Source organism: Oncorhynchus mykiss, chromosome 12 (genome assembly GCF_013265735.2).
Source record: "Oncorhynchus mykiss isolate Arlee chromosome 12, USDA_OmykA_1.1, whole genome shotgun sequence".
Lineage (NCBI taxonomy): Eukaryota > Metazoa > Chordata > Actinopteri > Salmoniformes > Salmonidae > Oncorhynchus > Oncorhynchus mykiss.
Window position 1 is genome coordinate 13,485,871 of NC_048576.1, and position 26,588 is coordinate 13,512,458.

The following is a 26,588-nucleotide window of genomic DNA, read 5'->3' on the forward strand; positions in this document are numbered from 1 at the left end:
CAAGCTGAACTGGCTCTGGGCAAGAGACCAACTGCAAGCTGAACTGGCTCTGGGCAAGAGACCAACTGCAAGCTGAACTGGCTCTGGGCAAGAGACCAACTGCAAGCTGAACTCAGTGGGATAGACTTCTAAATTGATAGTGAAGTTTGTTTACGGCAATTTTACCGCCAACTAGCGACTTCACATGCTGACATTGATATTATTGTGTGTAGCTACGTTTGCTAGCTAGTGAGCTAGCCAGCCCAGAGAGAGAGACATTGTGGGTTGTCAACTTGAGCCTCAACAGATTTCCATAACGATTTTTCTAGCATCCTTGATATAACAAAATGTAATATTTGTAAAAAAATATATATTTTCACATATTAGTGTTATTTTACATTGTTTAACACTGTTAATCATAGGAAGTAGTGGTTTACAGGGTGGATTATCCCTTTAAGTAGAAGTGATTATGAGAGTTCTCTCAAACATCCCTACAGTAGCCTAGAACAGAGAGAGAAGTTAAGAAAACAGTAAAGGATATACTGTATGTCTAGTCCGAGCTGTAATATAAATGGGGCAGGAGCAGTCTGAGCAAGATGCAGACAATTTCATATGTCCATGTCGACTGTCTGTATTAGTGGGCAGCCTAGCATGCAGTCTGTGCGTAGGAGAGTGTATTTTCTCTGTTGTCCAAGCCAAATATCACTGTCCATGCACGTCATGAGTCTGTGCTGCACGCTACTCATTCACGGGGGTCATTATAACAGCATCTCCAGCGTAGACTGGGCATGACCAGATCATGAATAGAAAGGTTACCTTGTCATACAGTCATAATATAACCTTTATATTCATTATCTCTCATGGAATCCTCACTCTAAAACGGGTAGTCGTTGTGTCATAGTCATTTGTGATGCAAGGGTTGACTCACAAACAGCCCTCGGGGTTATATCAGCTGGGCGGGTGGGTCAGGAAATAGTGTGGATTGAATAAAAATATAGCAATGCCTTGAAAAAAATCCATTAATCTACCATTAATTCATCATTAATCTATAATTAATGCATCATTAATTAATCATTAATCTGTCATTAATCCATCATTAATCTACCATTCATCTGTCACTCATCTATCATTCATTTATTATTCTTGTGAATGCTACGCTACAGGACTATTTTGCTAGACCAACTGGTAAGTGGTGTCTTCAGTGATATTTTAAACCTCTCCCTGACCGAGTCTGTAATACCTACATGTTTCAAGCAGACCACCATATACACATTGTGCTGAAGAAAGCGAAGGTACCCTACCTAAATAACTACCGCTCTGTAGCACTCACGTCGGTAGCCATGAAGTGCTTTGAAAGGCTGGTCATGGCTCACTTCAACACCATCATCCTGGAAAACCTAGACCCACTCCAATTCGCATACTGCCCCAACAGATCATTCAATCTCAATCGCACTCCACACTTCCCTTTCCCACCTGGACAAAAGGAACACCTATGTGAGAATGGTGTTCATTGACTACAGCTCAGCGTTCAACACCATAGTACCCTCAAAGCTCATCACTAAGCTAAGGACCCTGGGACTAAACACCTTCCTCTGCAACTGGATCCTGGACTTCCTGACAGGCCGCCCCCAGGTGGTAAGGGTAGGTAACAACACATCTGCCACGCTGATCCTCAACATGGGGGTCCCTCAGGGGTGCGTGCTCAGTCCCCTCCTGTACTCTCTGTTGACACACTAATGCGTGGCTAAGCACGACTCCAACATCATCATAAAGTTTGCTGACGCCTGATCACCGACAACGATGAGACAGCCTATAGGGAGGTCAGAAACCTGCCAGTGTGGTGCCAGGACAACAACCTCTCCCTTAATGTGAGCAAGACAAAGGAGCTGATTGTGGACTACAGGAAAAGGAGGGCCGAACACATCTCCATTCACACCGACAGGGCTGTAGTGGAGCGGCTTGAGATTTTCAAGTTCCTTGTTGTCCAAATCTCCAACAAACTATCGTGGTCCAAACACACCACGACAGTCGTGAAGAGGACACGACAACACCTTTTCCCCCTAAAATATTTGGCATGGCTCCCCAGATCCTCAAAAAGTTCTACAGCTGCACCATCGAGACCATCCTGACTGGTTGCGTCACCATCTGGTATGGCGGCATCCGACCATAGGGTGCTACAGAGGGTAGTGCGTACGGCCCAGTACATCACTGGGGACAAGCTTCCTGCCATCCAGGACCTATATACAAGGCGGTGTCAGAGGAAAGCCCAAAGAATTGTCAATGACTCCAGTCCCCCAAGTCATAGACTGCTCTCTCTGCTACCGCACGGCAAGTGGTACCGGAATGCCAAATCTAGGTCCAAAAGGCTCCTTAAAGGCTTCTACCCCCAAGCCATAAGACTGCTGAACAATTAATCAAATGGCCACCAGACTATTTACATTGACCCCCTCCTTGTTTTTACACTGCTGCTACTCGCTGTTTATTTCCTATCACTTTACCCCTACCTACATGTACAAATTACCACGACTAACCTGTACCCCAGCACATTGACTTGGTACCGGTACCCCTATATATAGCCTTGTTATTTTATTGGGTTACTTTTGACTTTATTTAGTAAATATTTTCTTAACTCTATTTCTTGAACTGCATTGTTGGTTAAGGGTTTGTCAGTAAAGAGAAGGGAGGGCCAGAACAGACATTTGGGAAAGAGTTGGTGAAGTGGTAAGAGGATGATAGCAGTGACGGTTATGTTATGTGTGATGATTGTGAGGTGCGATACAAATTCAACAGTCACAATATCGGACTTCAAATAGGCCAATGACAGGTCAAGGGAACTGTAGCCTGCTGTTCAGATGGGTAAAATGGAAACTGAAATCTGGACTCTGACTGTAGGTCTATAACCTCTCACATTGCCTTAACATTAACTCCTGCAGAATTAAACATTTCTTGCAGTAAAATGATACACCAAATGTAGGCTACATTTTGACTGGGGAACAGGAGTGGAGAAATATGATTTATTTCAGCATCTTGAGAGAATGTGAATGGTCAGTTAGATACCGTCTGTAGAGGTGCTATATTTATCAGCATCATAAACACTGATAGTACGTCAACCACATTAAATATGCATCCAAGCTGAACTGAAATCTAATCAGAAACATGTTGGCTCGTATTACACAGCTTTCTATTTCCGTACAACCAGTCAAACTGATGTCATTTCCATGTTTTGCACTGAATATTTTTTCATTTGAAGTCTTGGCTCCTAGAAAGAAGCAGAGATGACAGGGAAAACTTTACCAATGTCAACTAGATTGAAACATTCATGTCATTATTCTGGTGAATAAAGGTTTATTTAGTCTTCTAGGTCAACATATAATGACAGAAGAGACACTGCATCTACAGTATCTAATTAAACACAAGTTGACTAACAAATAGTCTACCAAAATGTTGGATATTATAAGCAGAAACATATTTAAAACCAGGCAAAAAAAGAATCCTGCACCACCTGTCAAATCGTCCTGCCTTCTCTTAACTAACCTATCACATATATACATCCTGCCTTCTCTTAACTAACCTATCACATATATTATTCTGCCCTTGAGTTGCGTTCCCATGCAAAACTAGACAGATAGCTAACAACTAAGTCTTCAATAAAACTCCCAAGGCGTGACTTTTCTTGAATGAATATATTGTAAACGTTTATGTTGTGAAACTGCAAAATACAGAAAATAATATACTTTAGTATTCAATTCACACCGACAGTAGCTGTACATTATACATTTGAAGTTGCATAAATACAAAGCACGCGCTAAGGTACCATGCATCTGGCATGATGCCAAACCATATACAGTGCCTTGCGAAAGTATTCGGCCCCCTTGAACTTTGCGACCTTTTGCCACATTTCAGGCTTCAAACATAAAGATATAAAACTGTATTTTTTTGTGAAGAATCAACAAGTGGGACACAATCATGAAGTGGAACGACATTTATTGGATATTTCAAACTTTTTTAACAAATCAAAAACTGAAGAATTGGGCGTGCAAAAGTATTCAGCCCCTTTACTTTCAGTGCAGCAAACTCTCTCCAGAAGTTCAGTGAGGATCTCTGAATGATCCAATGTTGACCTAAATGACTAATGATGATAAATACAATCCACCTGTGTGTAATCAAGTCTCCGTATAAATGCACCTGCACTGTGATATTCTCAGAGGTCCGTTAAAAGCGCAGAGAGCATCATGAAGAACAAGGAACACACCAGGCAGGTCCGAGATACTGTTGTGAAGAAGTTTAAAGCCGGATTTGGATACAAAAAGATTTCCCAAGCTTTAAACATCCCAAGGAGCACTGTGTAAGCGATAATATTGAAATGGAAGGAGTATCAGACCACTGCAAATCTACCAAGACCTGGCCGTCCCTCTAAACTTTCAGCTCATACAAGGAGAAGACTGATCAGAGATGCAGCCAAGAGGCCCATGATCACTCTGGATGAACTGCAGAGATCTACAGCTGAGGTGGGAGACTCTGTCCATAGGACAACAAGCAGTCGTATATTGCACAAATCTGGCCTTTATGGAAGAGTGGCAAGAAGAAAGCCATTTCTTAAAGATATCCATAAAAAGTGTTGTTTAAAGTTTGCCACAAGCCACCTGGGAGACACACCAAACATGTGGAAGCAGGTGCTCTGGTCAGATGAAACCAAAATTGAACTTTTTGGCAACAATGCAAAATGTTATGTTTGGCGTAAAAGCAACACAGCTGAACCCACCATCCCCACTGTCAAACATGGTGGTGGCAGCATCATGGTTTGGGCCTGCTTTTCTACAGCAGGGACAGGGAAGATGGTTAAAATTGATGGGAAGATGGATGGAGCCAAATACAGGACCATTCTGGAAGAAAACCTGATGGAGTCTGCAAAAGACCTGAGACTGGGACGGAGATTTGTCTTCCAACAAGACAATGATCCAAAACATAAAGCAAAATCTACAATGGAATGGTTCAAAAATAAACATATCCAGGTGTTAGAATGGCCAAGTCAAAGTCCAGACCTGAATCCAATCGAGAATCTGTGGAATGAACTGAAAACTGCTGTTCACAAATGCTCTCCATCCAACCTCACTGAGCTCGAGCTGTTTTGCAAGGAGGAATGGGAAAAAATGTCAGTCTCTCGATGTGCAAAACTGATAGAGACATACCCCAAGCGACTTACAGCTGTAATCGCAGCAAAAGGTGGCGCTACAAAGTATTAACTTAAGGGGGCTGAATAATTTTGCACGCCCAATTTTTCAGTTTTTGATTTGTTAAAAAAGTTTGAAATATCCACTAAATGTCGTTCCACTTCATGATTGTGTCCCACTTGTTGTTGATTCTTCACAAAAAACATGAACATGTGAACATGTGGGCATAGCCATGGTAGCCAAAACAATGGCCTGCCCAGCATTTTCATACATGGCCCTAATGGGATGTTAATTGACTCAGGAGCCACACCTGTGTGGAATACACTTTTAATACACTTTGTATCCCTCATTTACTCAAGTGTTTCCATTATTTTGGCAGGTCCCTGTACATTGGCAGATGTTGAATTCCTCACAGTGCAATAGAGCCTCAGGTCAGGCATTTGCCTAAGTCTAACATTAGCCTAGGTCTAACATCAGGTATTTATTGATCTCAAGCTTAGAACCAAAGTGGGATATGTCACAACATGTTCCTTTTTGAAGACTAATCACTTAGTTTCTTTGATAGTCACAGAGAGACGGCCTGGGAATTATGTTGAGAAGCTAGGGCCAAAGTTACTTTTATAGTTTTTGTCCAGCACCGTTATATTTAATCCTAGAAAGGTATGTAGCCTAGGAGGGGGAGTCCTGGGCTGCATCCCAAATGGTTCACTATATAGTGCACTACCTTTGTCCAGGGACCACTCTGGTCAAAAGTAGTGCACTATATAAGGAATAGGATGCCATTTGGGCCACAGCCCTGCATGTACTAATGTCTTCCCTTGGCCTCCCTGGAGATTTCTCTCCAAGGAGAATTTCTCACTTTCCCAGACTCCACCCTCTGCAGGCTGGAATGGTGGGTCTTCCTGCGACCTGCTCGCACAGATTGAGGAATTGATAGTGGACTGATACACCGGGAAGGACCACGGGAGGGGACAAACCACTTCTGGCCTTTAACAAGACCACAATGCACTTCTCCTGGGGGCTATAAAGCGTGCCGGTCGGCAGGAGGAGGAGGTGGTAGGGGGAGGTGGAAGGGAGGAAAGGTTCGCTGAGGGGAAGAGTGATTTCCTTGCTTGAGGGTGCTCTTCTGTGAAAGCATGAAGCTGAGCCAAGCAAGACATCTGTTAAATGTCTAAAGAACAACAAAGGACCCAGCACTTGCAAGTCCTCCACTCTAAGGCCATCTATAGGAGGACTGAGGAGTGAGTCATTAAGGGAGGATCTGAATACTCACTCTCAAACTGGGCACCAGAAAGAAACAGGGGGAAAAGCAAGACAAGGATAGAACGAAACATCCGTTTGATTGGTGAGCCATCCGTTACACTGGTCCAATGTCTGACATGACCCAGAGGTCATGTTTCATGGTTATCTCATGACCCAGAGGTCATGTTTCATGGTTCTCTCATGTGGACACGAGGTAAAAGAGGCAGTCTTTCCAAGCTGGTCTTTCCTGGTAAAGGGTAAGTTAAAGAGGGCAGTGATGTCTCCCAGCCAGGTCCTTCCTTCCATCTTTTCCGCATCCACAGTGTGGGCATGGCCCTGTGTCCAGTCTGTAGACCCCCCAGTCTAGTACCACAAACAACCTGCAGCTCAGACAGCACATGCTGGATCCATCACTGGTCGTGAATGGGCCCCAATGGAGCATGGACAGACAGGTCAACATGTCAGCGCCTAATCAAGACTGCAGCAGCAGCCCCTCTCATTGTGTGAATGGAGTGGGTGGAGTCGTCTGTGTGTGTGTGAGGGAAACCTGCCTGGGCATGCGGGTCGAGCGGGCGGCTCAGGGTGTTGATGTTGTTGAACGGTCTCTTCATTGTTTCTGTCACCTGTTGACTGACACCATCTGTAAAGACACACTGCTTTAGCTAAGGCAGCCGGTGGCTGGAGACCGCTGCACAACATGTTTCATATAGTATCAGATATGCTGCTCAACAGCCCAGCTTCCTTCCAAAAACAAATGACCTTTTTCACAACCCAAAACTATGTTTTGGAATTTGTTTCATTAGTCCATTGTTGACATAATCCCAAAATATTTTGCTTGTCAGCAATCAAGTTTTCAGCATATGTAACTTTCAAAATACAGAAATCATCCCTGTCTGATGTATTTTGCCTCATATGATGCAAAATGCATCATCCAGGGATAATTTTTAAAGGTTACATATTTTGAAAACGTGATTGTTGACAAGCAAAACATTTTGGGACTATGTCAACAATGGACAAATGAAAAAAATATAATATAGATTTTGGGTGTAATTTTCCTTTAAGTTGAAAAATGCAGAAGCACAAAGATATTTATGAGCAGGTAACAAGCCGTTTTCTTTATAGTAATGGTGAAACAGTCATGAATCTGAGCTCAGTGTATTCTCCATGGCACTCAGGGGCTGCAGTACAGTGAAGTAATCATTGCAACCATTATGATCTGGGTGCACTGGTGCTCCTAAATTATAATTCCAGGTCGCACAGCAAAACAGTTAGACACATATGCGAGTAAAATGGTCACACTGTAGTGCCCTGTATGCTATCATGATGCACCTCTCTGAGATAGCGGGAGGTAGCACACCTGGATGAAATGCAGCCCATGTCATTCAAAGGTGTGGACAGAATGCAGACTGCGACCTGGGAATGATACTAGTAAAACTAAGATGATCTCCCAACTGAGCTTTTCCACCACTCTTAGTTTCTCCAAAAACAAGGAGAAAAGGGGAAATGTAGCAATCTCTCAGCATTGTGTCCGAGACTCGATCATTTAAGAGATCTGGAGGGCTTGGGAGCATGACTGGTGATGGTGCTGAGGGTTTGACATCATTAAGACCTGGATTCATTCACATGGAAAATAACAAGAGAGAATAAATATTTTTTTGCATAAAGAGAGAAACAGAGGTAGAGAGAGAAACAGAGGGGTAGCGAGAGAAACAGAGAGGTAGCGAGAAACAGAGAGGTAGCGAGAGAAACAGAGGTAGCGAGAGAAACAGAGAGGTAGCGAGAGAAACAGAGAGGTAGAGAGAGAAACAGAGAGGTAGAGAGAGAAACAGAGAGGTAGAGAGAGAAACAGAGGGGTAGCGAGAGAAACAGAGAGGTAGCGAGAGAAACAGAGAGGTAGAGAGAGAAACAGAGAGGTAGAGAGAAACAGAGAGGTAGAGAGAGAAACAGAGAGGTAGAGAGAGAAACAGAGAGGTAGAGAGAGAAACAGAGAGGTAGAGAGAGAAACAGAGAGGTAGAGAGAGAAACAGAGAGGTAGAGAGAGAAACAGAGAGGTAGAGAGAGAAACAGAGGTAGAGAGAGAAACAGAGAGGTAGAGAGAGAAACAGAGGTAGAGAGAGAAACAGAGGTAGAGAGAAGCAGAGAGGTAGAGAGAGAAACAGAGAGAGAGAGAGAAACAGAGAGAGAGAACATAGCTTAGCAGCAGTTGTAGGAACCATGTGGTGGTTTTAAAAGAGTTAACATTTCCTGCCAGGTTTCTTAGTGCTACTGTAGCTCCAGAAGCCCTGGGGGAATCTTCCAGTTTGGACTTTCCTTAGAGAAATGAGTGATCAATGGCTCTGAGTCTTTGTCCTAAATGGCACCCTATATTTAACCAGGGCCCACCACAGATCTGGGAGGCAGACTAAGCCCCTACCCATCTCCTTATCACCACCACAATCAATCTCTGACAGAGAATATACATTAGGGGAAAAAATAAGAAATTACAGCACAGCTTTTTAACTCACATCTCAATTACCTACTTATTTGGGCTCCAGACAGACAGACGGACGGACATATACATATACATATATATATATGCCTGTATGCTAATTTTCTGAGGGAGAGCCCTGAAGTGGGTCTTGCTACAACAAACACTGGGTGCATGTGAACTAATGAATCTTACCAATCACCAGCCTGTGGGCATATTCTGTTGTTTTTCTTCTACCAGGCAGCATGCATCTCAAATGGTACCCTATTCCCAATCCAGTGCACTACTTTTGTCTAGAGCACTATGGGAATAGGTTGCCATTGGGGAGGTACACCAGGTTATTTAAAGAAAAACAGAAGGTAGTTTGGAAGGAAACGCCTGTCTAGATACCAGCCCAAGCAAGCTGTACATTTTCCAGGAGCCCACCAGCCAATCCCACCTTGTGCTGCCCCTCCACACACCTCCTCTACCCTGCTCCTGAACAAAAGAGAGCAGCCAGCGAGCTACAGGTTGACAGAGTAAACAGGCCAGATGAGTGAAAAATGATGGCAGCCCCTCAGCTGAACAGGTCGCCATGCCCGAGTGCCTCTCTTTCACACGCCCAACGTCATCTGCTCATTCTCCAGCCCTCACAGACACATAGCTAATCAATCATACAGGCTAGTCACAGCAGCCACTCCACTGGGCTGGGAGGAGTAAGAAGCAAGACCTGCTCCGTCTCAATCAATCTTTTCTTGATTCTTCACATCCTCTCTCCTCACCTTTTCAAAAACGCATTGTACAAGGATGTGAGGAGATAGAATGCAAGGACAATGATGTAAATGACAATTAGAAAGACTAATTGAGAGTGAGCCCAGAATTCATGGGCTACAGGGATTCACTCACTCTGTGATTTTGGGATCGATGTTACCGATCCACAGGCGATGGCCCTCATGTGACAAACTTTCTGAAATGATAGAGGCATTCTCCACTGCTGACGGTGCTTTCTGAAACAATGGTGACATCCTCATTGTAGTTAGTCTCCACTGCACAGGGGGTAGTTTTCTTGCATTCTGAAACTATGTAGACATCCTTGTCCTTCACTGCTGAAGGTGTAAGTTCCTTGTTTTCTGAAATGGTTGAGGGACTCTCCACTGTCTCTACTGCAGAGATAATAGGTTTCTCGCTTTCTGAAACAATGGACGCACTCTCCACTTCAGGCAGTGTGATGCCTTTGTTTGTAACAATGGGGGAACTCTCCACTGCAGACTCCATGGGTCTCCTAAGAGAGAGAGCACACATTTTAGTAATACACTCACAAAGCCTTTGACAAAATAATGTGACCCAAAACAAGAATAAATACTGATAAATTCCTATGAAAATAAAAATAGCTATCAAGTAGCCTAACCACAAGTTATACATTTTGCTATCACAACCTACTTGTCACTGCATTGTTTAGCCAGAAACATTCGCTAGCAAGCTAGTTGACGTTAGCAATTCAGCTAACTATTATTGGCAAGGGATCGAACTAGATGACTAAAGACAAACTATAAAATACAGTTGTTTGTATGATGTTTATGCTCGCTTTACAATATGGATTTGCCATGAGCCTTTGCCATAGAGCTAACGTGTTTGTATCAGACGTTTAACTTACCCTATTCGGTAGAAACTTTCGCCTGACAGCGAACAGTTCAACTACTCCACGTCTGGTGATTACTGTACATATAGTACGTCAATAGACATCTAAAATTTCGTTAAAATACTTCGGTACACAGTACTCCGGTGAGCTAACTGCTAGCCGCAAGATTGCAAAACAAAGGCGCCATTTAATGACGTTGTGCACAACCTCACCCCTTTGAGAGCACACAAATTAATGACAGTCTACACATAGCATTTAATGTATGATGACGACGAACACAGCGTCAGGTTCAACTTTTTCCTATGCTCGTCACAGCCATGTGCAAGTAGACACATTTGACAAGATATAAGTAAGTAACTACTTTAAAATGTAGGACAATTGTTCTTGATATAGCTAGTAGTTACAATGTAAACATGTTCCAATCCCAAATATTCTCCTGCATTGATCCATTATTTATGTTTTAGTTCGACTGCGTACGCAACGACCTTTCTATAGCTAAATGCCACCACCGTTTAGCTAGCTAGCTTTAGTTAAATATCATCAAAGACTATGGAGGCATTGCTATCATATTAGCTAGCTTGCTTTTGTTTAACATTGTGTAACATGCATGAGTGATATTATTGATATATAGCCAACTGAAGTAGGCCGTCATTGTAAATCCGAATTTGTTCTTAATTAACTGACTAGGCAAGTGCCTAGTCAAATTAAGGTTAAATAATATGGGAGCCAAATAGTGCCCTTAGGCGAGTAGAAAGATGGCGTGCCCTTTAATTAAAGGGAAGTATTCTGACTGCATTTGTTCTTTGTTGTTCTGAATTAAAAGTCCTTAGTCCAGTGTAACAGGGCATCAATTTTACAATCAGAATTAAACTGTTAAAACAACATAAACATGAATTATTCAGAGGTGTCATGCAATGTGGGCATGCCAACTGGCCCCTTGCCGTTTTATGAAATATCAAAGAGATACAATATCTCACTGAACACCTGTGCTACAGTTTTTCTGCTTCACTTCACGTGTAAAGACAACCATCATCCCCCCCTCTATCCCTTCCACTGGACTCAGAGGCACGGCCAATGGTTATATCTATGATAAACACTGACGCTCAGGGGAGACACAAAAGAGTCATGCTTTTAAAAAAACTATCTCTTCCTGTAGCGTTACTACTAGCGGTGTTTGTCAGGGAGGCGGCCGGCTGCTGGCTTTGTGAAGGGAGTGATACAATCGCAGCCAACCTGGGTTTGTTTAGAGAATAAACCATGTGTATGGTCTCTGCCTTCTGGCCCAGATAGTATTGATAGAGTAAAGAGCTACAGACTGTACACAACACAGATGTTTCAGGTGAGGCTGTGCTGGATCCCCCTGCCTGCTTAATGTTCAGTCTCTATACACACACAAAGCAAGGTGGTATTATGACTAGAAGCCAAGCCCCTCACCCAGATGCAGGGTGTGTCCCAAATGGCACCCTATTCCTTATATAGTGCACTACTTTTAAGCAGAGTCCTATGTAGGAAATGGGACACAAACATTCTGTTGAGGTGATTTACGAGAGTGACGTTGACAGTGTGTATCCACCTGCGTGATAGTATAGTGCCCCATTTCTCTTAACGGTGTGTTCATCACACACAATGGAGGAAGTCATCCAGGGTATGATACACGGCTGGTTGTTCACACCCGTTGCCAATGAAAGGCACGGTTCAGAAAGACCCTCATGGATGAGTAGAGTTTGAGGGAGTTTTGGTGGGTGGCTGCTGAGCTCTTCTGTTCTGCACCCTGGAATGGAGATCCCCTGCCTCAGGAAAAATGTCCCTGGGGGGGAAATGTTGTGAAGTGTGTTAAAGATCTGAAAGAGCAATTTTCAGAACTATATGTTTTTTGTTGTTGTGAAAGATGGTGACTCTTTGTTTGGACTGATCTGTGACCCACTGACTAGCACCTCCCCCCCGTCAGAGGGGAATAAGTCAACCTCAAAGTTACACACAAGGATACTTTATTGACATGCACACAGTTGAAATGTACATGGAAAGGTAGTGGTTTTTGTGCATGCACACATCCCACAAGTCCAGAGAGAAGAGTCCAGTGGTTGTTGTGCTGGATAGAGATGAGTTTGCTGCGCTCTCTGACTGCTTGAAGGACTGACCATGCTACTGATCGTCGACTTTGGCGATGTCATTTACAAAATAGCCTCTAACACTCTACTCAACAAATTGGATGCAGTCTATCACAGTGCCATCTGTTTTGTCACCAAAGCCACATATACTACCCACCATTGCGACCTGTATGCTCTCGTTGGCTGGCCCTCGCTTCATACTCGTCGCCAAACCCACTGGCTCCAGGTCATCTACAAGTCTCTGCTAAGTAAAGCCCCGCCTTATCTCAGCTCACTGGTCACCATAGCAGCACTCATCCGTAGCATGCTCTCCAGCAGGTATTTCTCACTATTCACCCCCAAAGCCAATTCCTCCTTTGGCTGCCTTTCTTAACAGTTCTCTGCTGCCAATGACTGGAACGAACTGCAAAAATCACTGAAGCTAGAGATTCATATCTCCCTCACTAGCTTTAAGAACCAGCTGTCAGAGCAGCTCACAGATCACTGCACCTGTACATAGCCCATCTGTAAATAGCCCATCCAACTACCTCATCCCCATACTGTATTTATTTATTTATCTTGCTCCTTTGCACCCCAGTATCTACTTGCACATCAATCACTTCAATGTTTAATTGCTATATTGTAATTACTTCACCACCATGGCTTATTTATTGCCGTAGCTCCCTTATTTTACCTCAATTGCACACACTGTGTGTATATATATATATATATATATATATATATATATATATATATATATATATATATATATATATATATATATATATATATATATATATATATATATATATATATATATATATATACTTTTTCAAATGTGTTATTGACTGTATGTTTGATTATTCCATGTGTAACTCTGTTATGTCTTGAGCTGCTTTGCTTTATTCATGGCCAGTTCGCAGTTGTAAATGAGAACTTGTTCTCAACTAGTCTACCTGGTTAAATAAAGGTGAAATAAAATACATAAATAAAAAGGAGACAGGAGTTGGGGATCTGGGACCCAAGATGACTGCCTATGATTGGCTGACCCCTCTGTGTGATAAGGCCCCTGACCCCTAGCGACCAATCGATGGCTATGGCCAGAGGTGTGAAGGGCCAGTTTACTACCCATAGCCTAGCCTGCTAAGCTCCAGCGGAGGAGGGGAGCCTACTGCAGGAGTTAGAAAAGTCACAGAGTTTGTGTCCCAGAGAGAGGGCTGTTAGAATGAGAGGGTGTGCTTAAGGTTTGTGTGGAAACCTGTAAAATGGGTTACTTTGATGCATAGCCTATAGATCAAATCAAGGAACCAAGTGAGCTTCATTGCCTACACAACACTGCTCCATTACACGGCTTGTTGCACTTTTTAATATGGCACTGCAGAACGTCGATTGTTGGAGTGCTGTACTTTGGGGCCGCCCCTTTTGTGATGAAAAATGACATTGCGACGCTACGCTCCGTAGGGTCTGTCTCCGTAGGGTCTGTCTCCGTAGGGTCTGTCTCCGCAAGGCCTGTCTCCATAGGGTATAAATAGCCCTTAAGAGTCCCTGGGAGGGAATTTGTAACAGATTGATTTGACTGTTTAGAGCCCTACAGTGGAGGTGTCATACCCATAAAACCTAGCGGTCAAACAGGGAAATGGTTCTAATCATTTTTCCATAGGGAATGTTAGAAACATTTAAAATAAAGGCTGTGTTTGTGTAGACTTACCCTGGCGTGACGTTTTGATAACCCTGTGAATTTCTCTCGGATGTGTATCAATATTCGGCTCTATTTACACTGATTCGAAAATGCTAATTAGTATTAAAGTAGACATCATGCAAGACCACAGTCATCAATGACCTTGGACCACAGAAGGTATTTGCACCGGTGACCCACAATGCTGGGAAGATGAAGGCTGCTTGGTCTAAAGTGGAGGAGTTCTACCCTCACATCACACCCATTGGCTGTGCTGCTCATGCATTGAATCTGTTCCTCAAGGACGTCATGGCACTGAAAACAATGGATACACTCTACAAGAGAGCCAAGGAAATGGTTAGGTATGTGAAGGGTCAACAAGTTATAGTAGCGATCTACCTCACCAAGCAAAGTGAGAAGAATAAGAGCACCACATTGAAGCTGCCCAGCAACACCCGTTGGGATGGTGTTGTCATCATGTTTGACAGTCTCCTGGAGGGGAAGGAGTCTCCGAGAAATGGCCATATCACAGTCTGCCGATATGGACAGCCCCATCGAGGATGGGAGATACAATATGGCAGTCATGCCAACATATCTCATCAGCCACCTGGTGGAAGGGACTTTGTGGATCTGAGGCTCTTTCCCCTGTTGCCTCCATCCTCCAAATCCCTCTAACATCAGCAGCCTCAGAGTGCAACTGGTCCTTGTTTGGGAACACACACACCAAAGTACGCAACAGGCTGACCGATACAAGGGTTGAAAAATTGGTGGCCATCCAGGCAAATTTGAGGCTTTTTGAGCCTTACAACAAGCCATCCTCATGGTTGGAAAGTGACAGTGAAGATGAGACCTCAGTCTGATGATCAAGAGGTGGACATTGAGGAGGTCCAGGGAGAAGACATGGAAGCCTGAGAGGAAGACGACCAAAGCCTTAGTTTCTAGACTCTCATTTCTGATGTTGAAAACATATTTGGTAGTTGCGAGGGATCATCCCATATTCCCTTTAGTTCAGTGAAATCATCCCATGTTTAATTGACCTTATATTTAACTAGGCAAGTCAGTTAAGAACACATTTTTATGTTCAATGACGGCCTAGGAACAGTGGGTTTAACTGCCTTGTTCAGGGGCAGAACGACAGATTTTTACCTTGTCAGCTCGGGGATTTGATCCTGCAACCTTACGGTTACTAGTCCAACGTCCCATGTGAAGAGTCAACTCATTTAATTAAAGTTCAGTTTGTTACTACATTTTTATTTCTAAAGGAAGGATTTCATAATTTGGGATTGTCTACTTATAAGGTAAAGTTTTGTGTTTCTGGCTCCATGTGATATGGTAAATTTAGCCAATGCAAGAAACATCTACATTTTAAATGGTATTAATATTAATTTGCATATATTTCCATTAATTCCCACAGACAGTTTCCACCTCTGAATATTCCCCAAAATGTGCAACCCTAGTTATGACTCATACTGTTGTAATTGAAGCAGTAGTATACAGTATGTAGATAGACAGACACCTTCTGGTTAGTATTACAGATGCTACTACTGTACATGCGTGGTACAGTACTTCCATAGGATCGCTGCACGATGAAAAGAGAATTGTAACCAGATCTACAAACTGATATCTGATCACTTCATAGCTTTAGTGTTTTTATTAGCTTGACAGTCATGTTTTATCATCAGACAGTAATCATGTGTTGTCCATTCATCTTTGATGTTTCTTTATTTCTCCTTGTCACAGTCTGACAGCTATGACACTGAGTCTGCTGGGCCTAATGCGGCCGGCTTTGTGCCGATCCCTCGTCCCCATGGTGAGGTCTCCTCAGCTGGTAGTCATCTCCAGGGTCCAACTGCTGCTCCCAAATATCTTTCATCAAAACATGGTCCCCCCTGCTGCCTCCTGCGTACGCTTCTACGCCACCAAGAAGAGTAAAGGTGAGTGGAGGGCCGCTTGCCTCAGTAGCTTTTTATTTTAGCTGAAGGATTTAGCTAGCAGTGTTCCCATCAAAGGAAATATAGTGGTAGGGATCAAGACCTACTGAAGTGGTCAGAACATTCAGGAGGTTGAAAACCCCACTTCACTGTGTCTTGCTTTTATTTGTAATAACAGTGATAGACAAGACTACCAGCCCTCCTCTCCATCCTCTCCTTCTGTTATTCCCCTTTTGAAGTCTTTCTGAAGACCGCCTGCTTTTATTTCTTCCCTCAGCTAAGGCAGCAAAGGGCCAGGCTTCCAAAGTGAACATCAACTCCTCGCTGGTGGAGGACATCATCAGTCTGGAGGAAACGAAGGAGGATATGGCCGCCGTCCTCACCACCCTGAAGGACGACTTCAGCCGCAACCTGAGCATCAGAACCTCTCCAGGTGTGTAGGGGCCGTGGACTGTAAGGTAGGGGCTATTTCCATGGAGAGGATAGTCTCTCATGACCGACGGTTGATTATCTGGCCAGTGCACTCGGTTCTAGGTGCTGAGATTATGTAGAGGAAACCTTTCGGTTCTGTCAGTAGAGGAAACCTTTCGGTTCTGTCAGTAGAGGAAACCTTTCGGTTCTGTCAGTAGAGGAAACCTTTCGGTTCTGTCAGTAGAGGAAACCTTTCGGTTCTGTCAGTAGAGGAAACCTTTCGGTTCTGTCAGTAGAGGATACCTTTCGGTTCTGTCAGTAGAGGATGCCTTTCGGTTCTGTCAGTAGAGGATGCCTTTCGGTTCTGTCAGTAGAGGATGCCTTTCGGTTCTGTCAGTAGAGGATGCCTTTCGGTTCTGTCAGTAGAGGATGCCTTTCGGTTCTGTCAGTAGAGGATGCCTTTCGGTTCTGTCATTAGTGGTACCTGTCAGTACCACTGTCTGATGTTTCAATGAGGGATGCAAAGCTCTGAAGGCCTGACGTTTAAGTGTTGTCCTTCTTTGTAAGCTTTAAAAGACCAAAGTCAACTGTTGGTTTTCACTATTGATTGTTGGTTAAAAGATGAGGAAAAAGTGCATCTCCATCTGTTTACTTTCTCCCTGACAAATGGCCTTAGGGGAGGGAAGAGTGATCCCTGCCCTTTACCTTGACCCTGTTTCCTGAACTACATCCAGTTCAAAGCCTCCCCCTCTCCCCTCGTGGCAGACCAACCCTGAGAGGGGAGCTGAAGGGAGGGCCCCAGGGGGAGGAAGCTGTAATACCAGGATTTATACACCGATTAAATACCCCTCCCCTCTTCCTTCCTCCCTCACCTTCTCCATCCCTCTCTCCTTACAGTCTCCTTCTATTCTTCATCCTTACCCTCTTCCCCCCTCCTCCCCCTCTTTGCCCCTCTGTCCAGATGCACAGTAATCTGTGGAAGCAGCAGGATTTAGAGCTGACAGAAATTCTGACTGGAAAGATTCTGGAATGGGGGGAATCATGACATCATTTTGTTCTTGTGTGTGTTCGATAGTCTCATCTGTGCCTCATTAAAGTCAGCTTAGCTGAAGGAAGGGCTGTTGTATAGGACATGTTAATACGGTGAACCAGGCATCTGGGTACTCGCAGTCAGCGTGGAGGTATTACAGCCTGTTACTCTGTTTCTCTGCTGGAAGACTAACCTCTCTTGTCCATGGGAACGTTGGACTAACGTCAGGCTATCCAGTCCTCCCTGAACAGCTCGGTGTATACTGCCTCAGATGAATATACTGAAACGAGCATTTTCCCAACCCTTATATGTAACCGGTCTGGATGCCAGACATCCTCAACCCACAAACACACATTTACAACCCCAGTCTGTCTCCCAGAGATGGGTCAGAGCATTAGCTTCCATAGTTCAAAACAACTAGTTAATGTCATCCTCACGATCATAAGGTACCCCAGGCTAGAGCTCATGATCCCAGGGCACCCACCCACTAAACATCGCCAGTGTAAAGTCACACAGGATCCACCTGGAAGTCTGCTGTCTGATGGGACTTTATCATGAGGAACCCCGGGTCGGGTTGAGAACTAGAGAGAGGAAAGCTCTTACCTGAATATGTCCTGTAAGAAAACATTTTTGTATTCTGTTGCAAAATGTTTTTCTACAGTGTGCCCTACTGAACAAAACCCATGGTAAATGTTTATTTTTATTTTTGGAGAAGGCCTGTATTGTTGACTAGTAGTCTACCTTCTGCCATGTTGGGTCAACTGCCTGTGCCCTGACCAGGAAGAGTCCATTTGACTAATGGCTTTCCAGTCGATCCTCATCCCTCCTCATGCCGTTTAGGAAATTGCTGTGTGCCCTCTGGAAGCGCTAGCAGATGTGCAGGCAGCCAGGTCGTCTCTGGTCGACCAGCCGGCTCTAGCAGTTAGCCTGGAGACGAGGTTAGGGCTCGAGTAACACAGGCTAAAAAAGGTAGATTACTCTATGGTCCACCCCACCCTCCACACTTCTCCACTAGCGAGGGATAGAGTTGGTGATGTAAGCCAGAGGACGGCGAGGGAGGAAACAGCAGCGTCTGAGGTAAGCCATATGAGAAGAGGAGACCCATGTTGAAGCTTTGGTTCTGCAGTCTGCACTGTTAGGGGGTGACCGAGAGAGGAGATGAGGGTTGGGGGGGTACCTCCTGCACCCCAGCTGAAACCAAACCTGCATCCCACTCTGCCAACAGTCTGAGGCTTCATAGTGATCATACAACGGTTTAGTTGTCTTGGTCATGTCTTGTTTTATGCTGCGACTCAAGAATTATCTGTATTGTTTTTATATTCTGTTCATAAAGCATCTCAGAGGAGTAACATGACATGGACAGTGGGAACCTGATCCTAGGTCGGCACTCCTACTCTGACCTGCTGTATGAATACGGGCCCTGGTCCTTTTGGGTTTTCAGGAGCTCTGGATCACATCGTGGTGTCCACGGCAGACGGCAAGTTCCCACTGAACCAGCTGGGTCAGATCTCCATGAAGTCCCCTCAGCTCATCGTGGTCAACATGACTGGTTTCCCAGAGGTGAGCTCACAAATGCACAGTACAGACACACACTGTATGAACCACACTCTGGGCTGATGGCAACACATTTTGAAATTGGCATGTCATTTTAGAAACGTGGACTGAAATCGCCTACTCTTGTCTCATCCAGTGCATGGAAGGTTGAGCAGTGTTAAGTGTCGACACACAACCTCCATCGATCTCTCTCGTTCTCTTACTCCTTTCTCCTTCTCTGAAACTTGAGTCGGTTAGTGATCAATGGTTCAGGGAAGCTCTTTGTTCTGGGATAAGATTGAAACAAATGCCAAGACTCTGTGGTCAGCTGTCATCAGCAGGAAGTGACCGCGCTTTGCCCTCTGGGAAGGAGGAGAGCTAACTGCTCCAATAGATTCTCTCTTTCTCACAGACACACTGAAACGGAACAACTCTTTCCCTCTTCTCCCTGTGTTTCTCCTTCCCCTGGTCTTTTCTCCCTCCAGCATCCTATGTTGTTAATGAGGGTTGTCCCTGTCTAATTCTGGGATCAGTTTTAAAGGGAGCTTGATGCTCTTTGGCCTTGGCTCAGATCCATTTAGTACTGCAGAGTACTACATGAGCAGATGAACCTGGAACATAGTACTCTTGTCACCGTAGGTGTACTAATACATAATTCATGAGAGATCACAGCTTTTAGATTTGCAGATTTGTTTTTGTGAATACTCATACGGGTAAACTCATGCGGATAAGCATATTGTCATTATCAGAGACCCCCCCCCCCCCCACAAACTACTGTAGCATAAATACTGGAGGCTGACGGGAGGGGTCGGGAGACACTGTGGCCCCGTCCGACGTTACCCCTGAATGGGGCCAAACAGGCAGGATATAACCCCACCCACTTTGCCAAAGCACAGCCCCCACACCACTAGAGGGATGTCTTTAACCACCAACTTACCATCCTGAGACGAGGCAAAAGATCTCCCCCTTGGCATGAACCCAGGGTGTGAACGGCAGGACCAACGGGTAGGAGATGGGTAGGAGCAGGCCCATGTAATGCTTTGTAGGTAAGCAGTAAAACCTTGAAATCAGCACTTGCCTTAACAAGTCAGTGTAGAGAGGCTAGCACTGGAGCAATATGATCACATTTTTGGGTTCTAGTCAGGATTCTAGCAGCCGTATTTAGCACTAACTGAAGTTGATTTAGTGCTTTATCCGGGTAGCCAGAAAGTAGAGCATTGCAGTAGTCTAACCAAGAAGTGACAAAAGCACTCCCATTACCTAATAGTCTTAACAGCCCTGCTAAGGCAACACAGGGGTGACTGCACAGCACCCAGAGCAAATAGGATTATAATTATTCACATCAATTACCCATGAACCTAACGAGAGACCATTGTTTTCCAGCCATTCAGTACTGCAGTTCAGTGTTACTGCAAACCCCCAGTGTCTGTTGTGCAGTGGTGATGGCAGCATGAATTAAACCACTTAGATCTGAAGGAACAAAGAGGGTGTAAAAGGCCTGTGTGGGATCCTCAACATCATTAACCAGCTGTTTACTTTGGCTCTGTTCATTCCTCTTGGTTGGACTGTGGCTTTGAACTGGCTGTGTTTATTCACAATTTAACATATTAACCAGAACATGCCTGGTGTTTACAGAGCTGGCTAGAACAGAGCACAGCATTCCCCCACTTTTCCCTAATGGCTAGAGCTGTAGGAAGTAATGATGAATTCAGTACTGAGAACAATCAAACAGAGGTATGGGATGGCTCTCTGGAGTAACTTGAGAATAGGAGAGAACCAGAGAATGGGAGAAGCTGTTTATTTAATCATTCATTTTTAACCCCCTTTTTCTCCCCAATTTCGTGATTACAATCTTGTCCCATCACTGCAACTCCCCAACGGGCTCTGGAGAGGCCTCCGGAACATGACCCGCCTAGCCGCGCTTCTTAACACCCAACCACTTTACCTGGAAGACAGCTGCACCAATGTGTCGGAGGAAACACCGTTCAACACTCTCCCTCGGGCACCTCTCCTTTCTGTCTTCCCTGTTTCTGACGCTCTCCCTCGGGCACCTCTCCTTTCTGTCTTCCCTGTTTCTGACGCTCTCCCTCGGGCACCTTTCATTTCTGTCTTCCCTGTTTCTGACGCTCTCCCTCGGGCACCTCTCCTTTCTGTCTTCCCTGTTTCTGACGCTCTCCCTCGGGCACCTCTCCTTTCTGTCTTCCCTGTTTCTGACGCTCTCCCTCGGGCACCTCTCCTTTCTGTCTTCCCTGTTTCTGACGCTCTCCCTCGGGCACCTCTCCTTTCTGTCCAACCACCGTTAGTTCTAACATACATCTCCTAGATAATGATTCTGTTGTCTACCAGACCGTTAGTTCTAACATTCATCTCCTAGATGATGACTGTTGTGTACCAGACAGTTAGTTGTAACATACATCTCCTAGATAATGATTCTGTTGTGTACCAGACAGTTAGTTGTAACATACATCTCCTAGATAATGACTGTTGTCTACCAGACAGTTAGTTGTAACATACATCTCCTAGATAATGATTCTGTTGTCTACCAGAACTAACGGTCTGGTAAACATACATCTCCTAGATAATGACTGTTGTCTACCAGACAGTTAGTTGTAACATACATCTCCTAGATAATGATTCTGTTGTCTACCAGACCGTTAGTTCTAACATACATCTCCTACATGATGACTGTTGTGTACCAGACAGTTAGTTGTAACATACATCTCCTAGATAATGATTCTGTTGTCTACCAGACCGTTAGTTCTAACATACATCTCCTAGATAATGACTGTTGTGTACCAGACAGTTAGTTGTAACATACATCTCCTAGATAATGACTGTTGTGTACCAGACAGTTAGTTGTAACATACATCACCTAGATAATGACTGTTGTCTACCAGACCGTTAGTTGTAACATACATCTCCTAGATAATGATTCTGTTGTCTACCAGACCGTTAGTTCTAACATACATCTCCTAGATAATGACTGTTGTGTACCAGACCGTTAGTTCTAACATACATCTCCTAGATAATGACTGTTGTCTACCAGACCGTTAGTTCTAACATACATCTCCTAGATAATGACTGTTGTCTACCAGACCGTTAGTTCTAACATACATCTCCTAGATAATGACTGTTGTGTACCAGACAGTTAGTTGTAACATACATCACCTAGATAATGACTGTTGTGTACCAGACCGTTAGTTCTAACATACATCTCCTAGATAATGACTGTTGTCTACCAGACCGTTAGTTCTAACATACATCTCCTAGATAATGACTGTTGTGTACCAGACAGTTAGTTGTAACATACATCACCTAGATAATGACTGTTGTGTACCAGACCGTTAGTTCTAACATACATCTCCTAGATAATGACTGTTGTGTACCAGACAGTTAGTTGTAACATACATCACCTAGATAATGACTGTTGTGTACCAGACCGTTAGTTCTAACATACATCTCCTAGATAATGACTGTTGTGTACCAGACCGTTAGTTCTAACATACATCTCCTAGATAATGACTGTTGTGTACCAGACAGTTAGTTGTAACATACATCTCCTAGATAATGACTGTTGTCTACCAGACAGTTAGTTGTAACATACATCTCCTAGATGATGACTGTTGTGTACCAGACCGTTAGTTGTAACATACATCTCCTAGATGATGACTGTTGTGTACCAGACAGTTAGTTGTAACATACATCTCCTAGATGATGACTGTTGTGTACCAGACAGTTAGTTGTAACATACATCTCCTAGATAATGATTCTGTTGTCTACCAGAACTAACGGTCTGGTAAACATACATCTCCTAGATGATGACTGTTGTCTACCAGACAGTTAGTTGTAACATACATCTCCTAGATAATGATTCTGTTGTCTACCAGACCTAACGGTCTGGTAAACATACATCTCCTAGATAATGACTGTTGTGTACCAGACAGTTAGTTGTAACATACATCTCCTAGATAATGACTGTTGTCTACCAGACAGTTAGTTGTAACATACATCTCCTAGATAATGATTCTGTTGTCTACCAGACCTAACGGTCTGGTAAACATACATCTCCTAGATAATGACTGTTGTGTACCAGACAGTTAGTTGTAACATACATCTCCTAGATAATGACTGTTGTCTACCAGACAGTTAGTTGTAACATACATCTCCTAGATAATGATTCTGTTGTCTACCAGACCTAACGGTCTGGTAAACATACATCTCCTAGATAATGACTGTTGTGTACCAGACAGTTAGTTGTAACATACATCTCCTAGATAATGATTCTGTTGTCTACCAGACCTAACGGTCTGGTAAACATACATCTCCTAGATAATGACTGTTGTCTACCAGACAGTTAGTTGTAACATACATCTCCTAGATAATGATTCTGTTGTCTACCAGACCGTTAGTTCTAACATACATCTCCTACATGATGACTGTTGTGTACCAGACAGTTAGTTGTAACATACATCTCCTAGATAATGATTCTGTTGTCTACCAGACAGTTAGTTGTAACATACATCTCCTAGATAATGATTCTGTTGTCTACCAGACAGTTAGTTCTAACATTCATCTCCTAGATAATGATTCTGTTGTCTACCAGACAGTTAGTTGTAACATACATCTCCTAGATAATGACTGTTGTCTACCAGACAGTTAGTTGTAACATACATCTCCTAGATAATGACTGTTGTCTACCAGACAGTTAGTTGTAACATACATATCCTAGATAATGATTCTGTTGTCTACCAGACTGTTGTGCTGTATAGAATATATTCTATAGTGGAAAGAAGCTACTCAGAATCTCCTTTTCCAATGCATAGTGAGTACCCAGCCAGGACCCCCCCCCCCCCCCTGTTCCCAGGAGACCCCGCTCTGACAGCATCCCACAGCACTTTCACACTGCATGTGCTCCCCACACACACACCCTAGCCCCCCCCCAACCCCCTCTACCAGAGATTCTACACAGTTCACCCAGCTCGCCATGGATCAAAGCCAGCATGACCAAGGACCGCCTGTGTCTGCAGTGAGAGTACTCCTGCCCCAGTCCCAGCTGGCAGTCATTAGGTTCAGGTCGAATGTGTGTTTGTGTCCCCAGGCTGTGGCTGCTGCCACCCGCGCCCTACGAGAGAGCAGCATGAAACTCAACCCTGAGGTGGACGGAACCATAATCAGGGTGGCCATTCCCAAGTGAGTCAACCAGGCTGGGCCAGAACACTGTCTCTACTCTCTCTGTTTTACCATTTCTCTCCATGTCTTTATATTTTATCCTCCTACTTTTTCTCTTTCCAGTAATGAATTATCTCGTCAGTCCCTTCCCTGACCATCTGTCTCCTTGTAAAGAAATGCATGGATCTGTCTGTGGTTTCCAGGAGTGTCTGACACATTTATCTGACTGTCACCCAACTGTAACAGTTGTACAACTTCAGTTCTCTGACCAATTCTGCTCCCTGCCAAATCAAATAGCTTGATGTGCAGCCGTCATTCGCTTAACCACAAAAACATGTGGGTACGTCACAAATGGCACACTACTCCCTATGTAGTGCACTGCTTTTGACCCTGTAGTGAATACATTAGGGATGCAGGCTGTGTGATTAATAAGTACGCTCAGCAGCAGGTGCTTGTCTGGCAGCGCAGGATAGGGGGACGGACAGACGGACGCCGCCTTCCTCTGCAATCAGTCTCAGCACGCAACAACATTTGCATTTCTAAAGAGAGCGAGCGTCTTGATTGGCCCAGAATCAGTAATTACACATTATTGTTTGCAGTAAATAGACACCACTCTTGGATTGTTTGCAAATAGTCCCAGGCAAAAATACCAATTACAGAAAATAAAGTGTTAGCTGTTACACCAGCAAAACAAAGTTGTTGACTGTTCTGTGACCATAATACGTTTATTTTTGTATTTTTTTGTGGCACAGAGAGCCAGTCATTTAGCCAGGTATTGTTTTAAGGAATTTAATGCTTTGGGCATTAATATGATTTGTGCCTACTTTCTCCCATAGAGAGAATATTAAACAGTGTGTTTGTGCGTGTGTGTATTCATGCTTTGTGTGTGTGTATTCATGCTTTGTGCGTGTGACTGTGTGTGTGTTTATCGCTCGTAACACTGTGTGCTAATGTGTCCATGCAGGGTCACGCGGGAACACAGGGAGAACCTGGCTAAGCTAGCTAAGCAGTTCGGTAACAAGGCCAAGGAGTCTCTGAGGAGGGTGAGGTCCAACGCTATCACTCAGGTGAAGAAGGCCAAGGACACCGTCTCCGAGGACACCATCCGATTGGTGGAGAAACAGGTACTGAGATCCCTCAACCTGTCTCCTATCGGAGGACAGAAATACAATGGTTATAATAGTCAAAGGCTACAAACGTTCAGATGAATCCTTACTGTTTTTTGTGGCACCCCGTATCGTTTTACAGTATTTCTATAATATTAATAGTTGTCTAATAAGAATGTGTCTGTTCTCCACCTCTCTCAGGTTGGGCAGATGGCGGACAGCTTTGCAGCAGATGTAGACAAGCAGTTGACTACCAAGACGAAAGAGCTGCTGGGGTGACGACTAACAGCACCACACCTTTATTTTTGATACTGTCACGTTTGGAACGGTTCCTCCTGCATATATGACTGGACACGATACTGGACACTAGTTGGAGGTTTGTTTGGCGCTCGTTGGGGGCTTGTTTGTGTGTTCCAGAAGTTGGCATTGCACAACAGCGGCTGCTGGGTTCCTCACTCACTCTCGTCTTCAAACAAACACAGAGGGGAGAAATGGTATTTTAATGGCTTCTGGGAGCCTCCTAATCAAACTGATGCTACAGAGAGCTGTGTTTATGTAGGAAGCACCTCTGAGACAGAGACAATCTCCCAGAGGACAGGAAGAAGAGATATCTACGTGGTGCCAGGGTTTGTTTCAGATTCACCCTTAAAGGGATAGTTCAGCTATTTTACACGTGACATTTTTGTTTCCTTCCACTTGGAAGCAGCCTCTCGACATGGTGACTGCAACCCTTGTAACGCCACACCAAACTCACTGATTCGTTCTGTCAGTTTGTCCAGGATTAATCCTACAGCTACCAATGACAAAACAATAAAGTGGCTACTACCATTCTGTATGGGTGCCATTACCTGAAACACTGCTTTGTACGTCCTCTGTTCTTTCTTCTTTACCTTTGATGTTAGTTAGATGTTAGATTAGTGAGTGGTAATGGTCTACTTTCTTGCTCTGTACTAAATCATAATGTATCACACCATTCATCTATTAGGCAGGGTCTTAATATGGTGGTTTGCTTGGCCTGAGATGCTACACACACACACACAGATGGTCATTGGATAAACAACAGTTTAGAGGAGTGCACAGATGAGGGACCTGGCAGTGTTTCTTGTGAGTCTGGGTCCATATGTCAGTAATTTGGGGGCATTGTGTACCTTGGCCCAGAACATGATCGA

At 44.1% G+C, this 26,588-nt stretch overlaps 2 protein-coding genes across 11 annotated transcripts in view; one reads left to right on the top strand and one right to left on the bottom strand.

Moving 5' to 3' along the window:
* LOC118937626 (probable RNA-binding protein 18) overlaps positions 1-11,323 on the bottom strand; it is a 30,162-nt gene extending 18,839 nt beyond the window's left edge. For 3 of the 10 annotated variants that reach the window (XR_005034881.1, XM_036936967.1, XM_036936969.1), the window contains exons 1-2: positions 10,493-11,322; positions 9,745-10,120 (exon numbers count right to left, since the gene is read on the bottom strand). Coding sequence is in view for 8 of the 10 variants with exons in the window: in XM_036936967.1 (XP_036792862.1) it covers positions 9,745-9,869 (125 nt within the window). In the remaining 2 variants the exon portion in view is untranslated. Of the gene's footprint in view, positions 1-9,744; positions 10,121-10,492 lie in introns of all 10 variants that reach the window. The other 7 variants (XR_005034880.1, XM_036936970.1, XM_036936968.1 and 4 more) reach the window with 5 other exon arrangements.
* mrrf (mitochondrial ribosome recycling factor) lies at positions 10,743-26,275 on the top strand. Its single transcript, XM_021622676.2, has 7 exons — positions 10,743-10,826; positions 15,980-16,173; positions 16,448-16,603; positions 19,053-19,171; positions 24,243-24,334; positions 25,278-25,437; positions 25,621-26,275. The coding sequence occupies exons 2-7, from the start codon at positions 15,990-15,992 to the stop codon at positions 25,696-25,698; spliced, it is 789 nt and encodes a 262-aa protein (XP_021478351.1). The 5' UTR covers positions 10,743-10,826; positions 15,980-15,989; the 3' UTR covers positions 25,699-26,275.
* Positions 26,276-26,588: the final 313 nt, after the last annotated feature.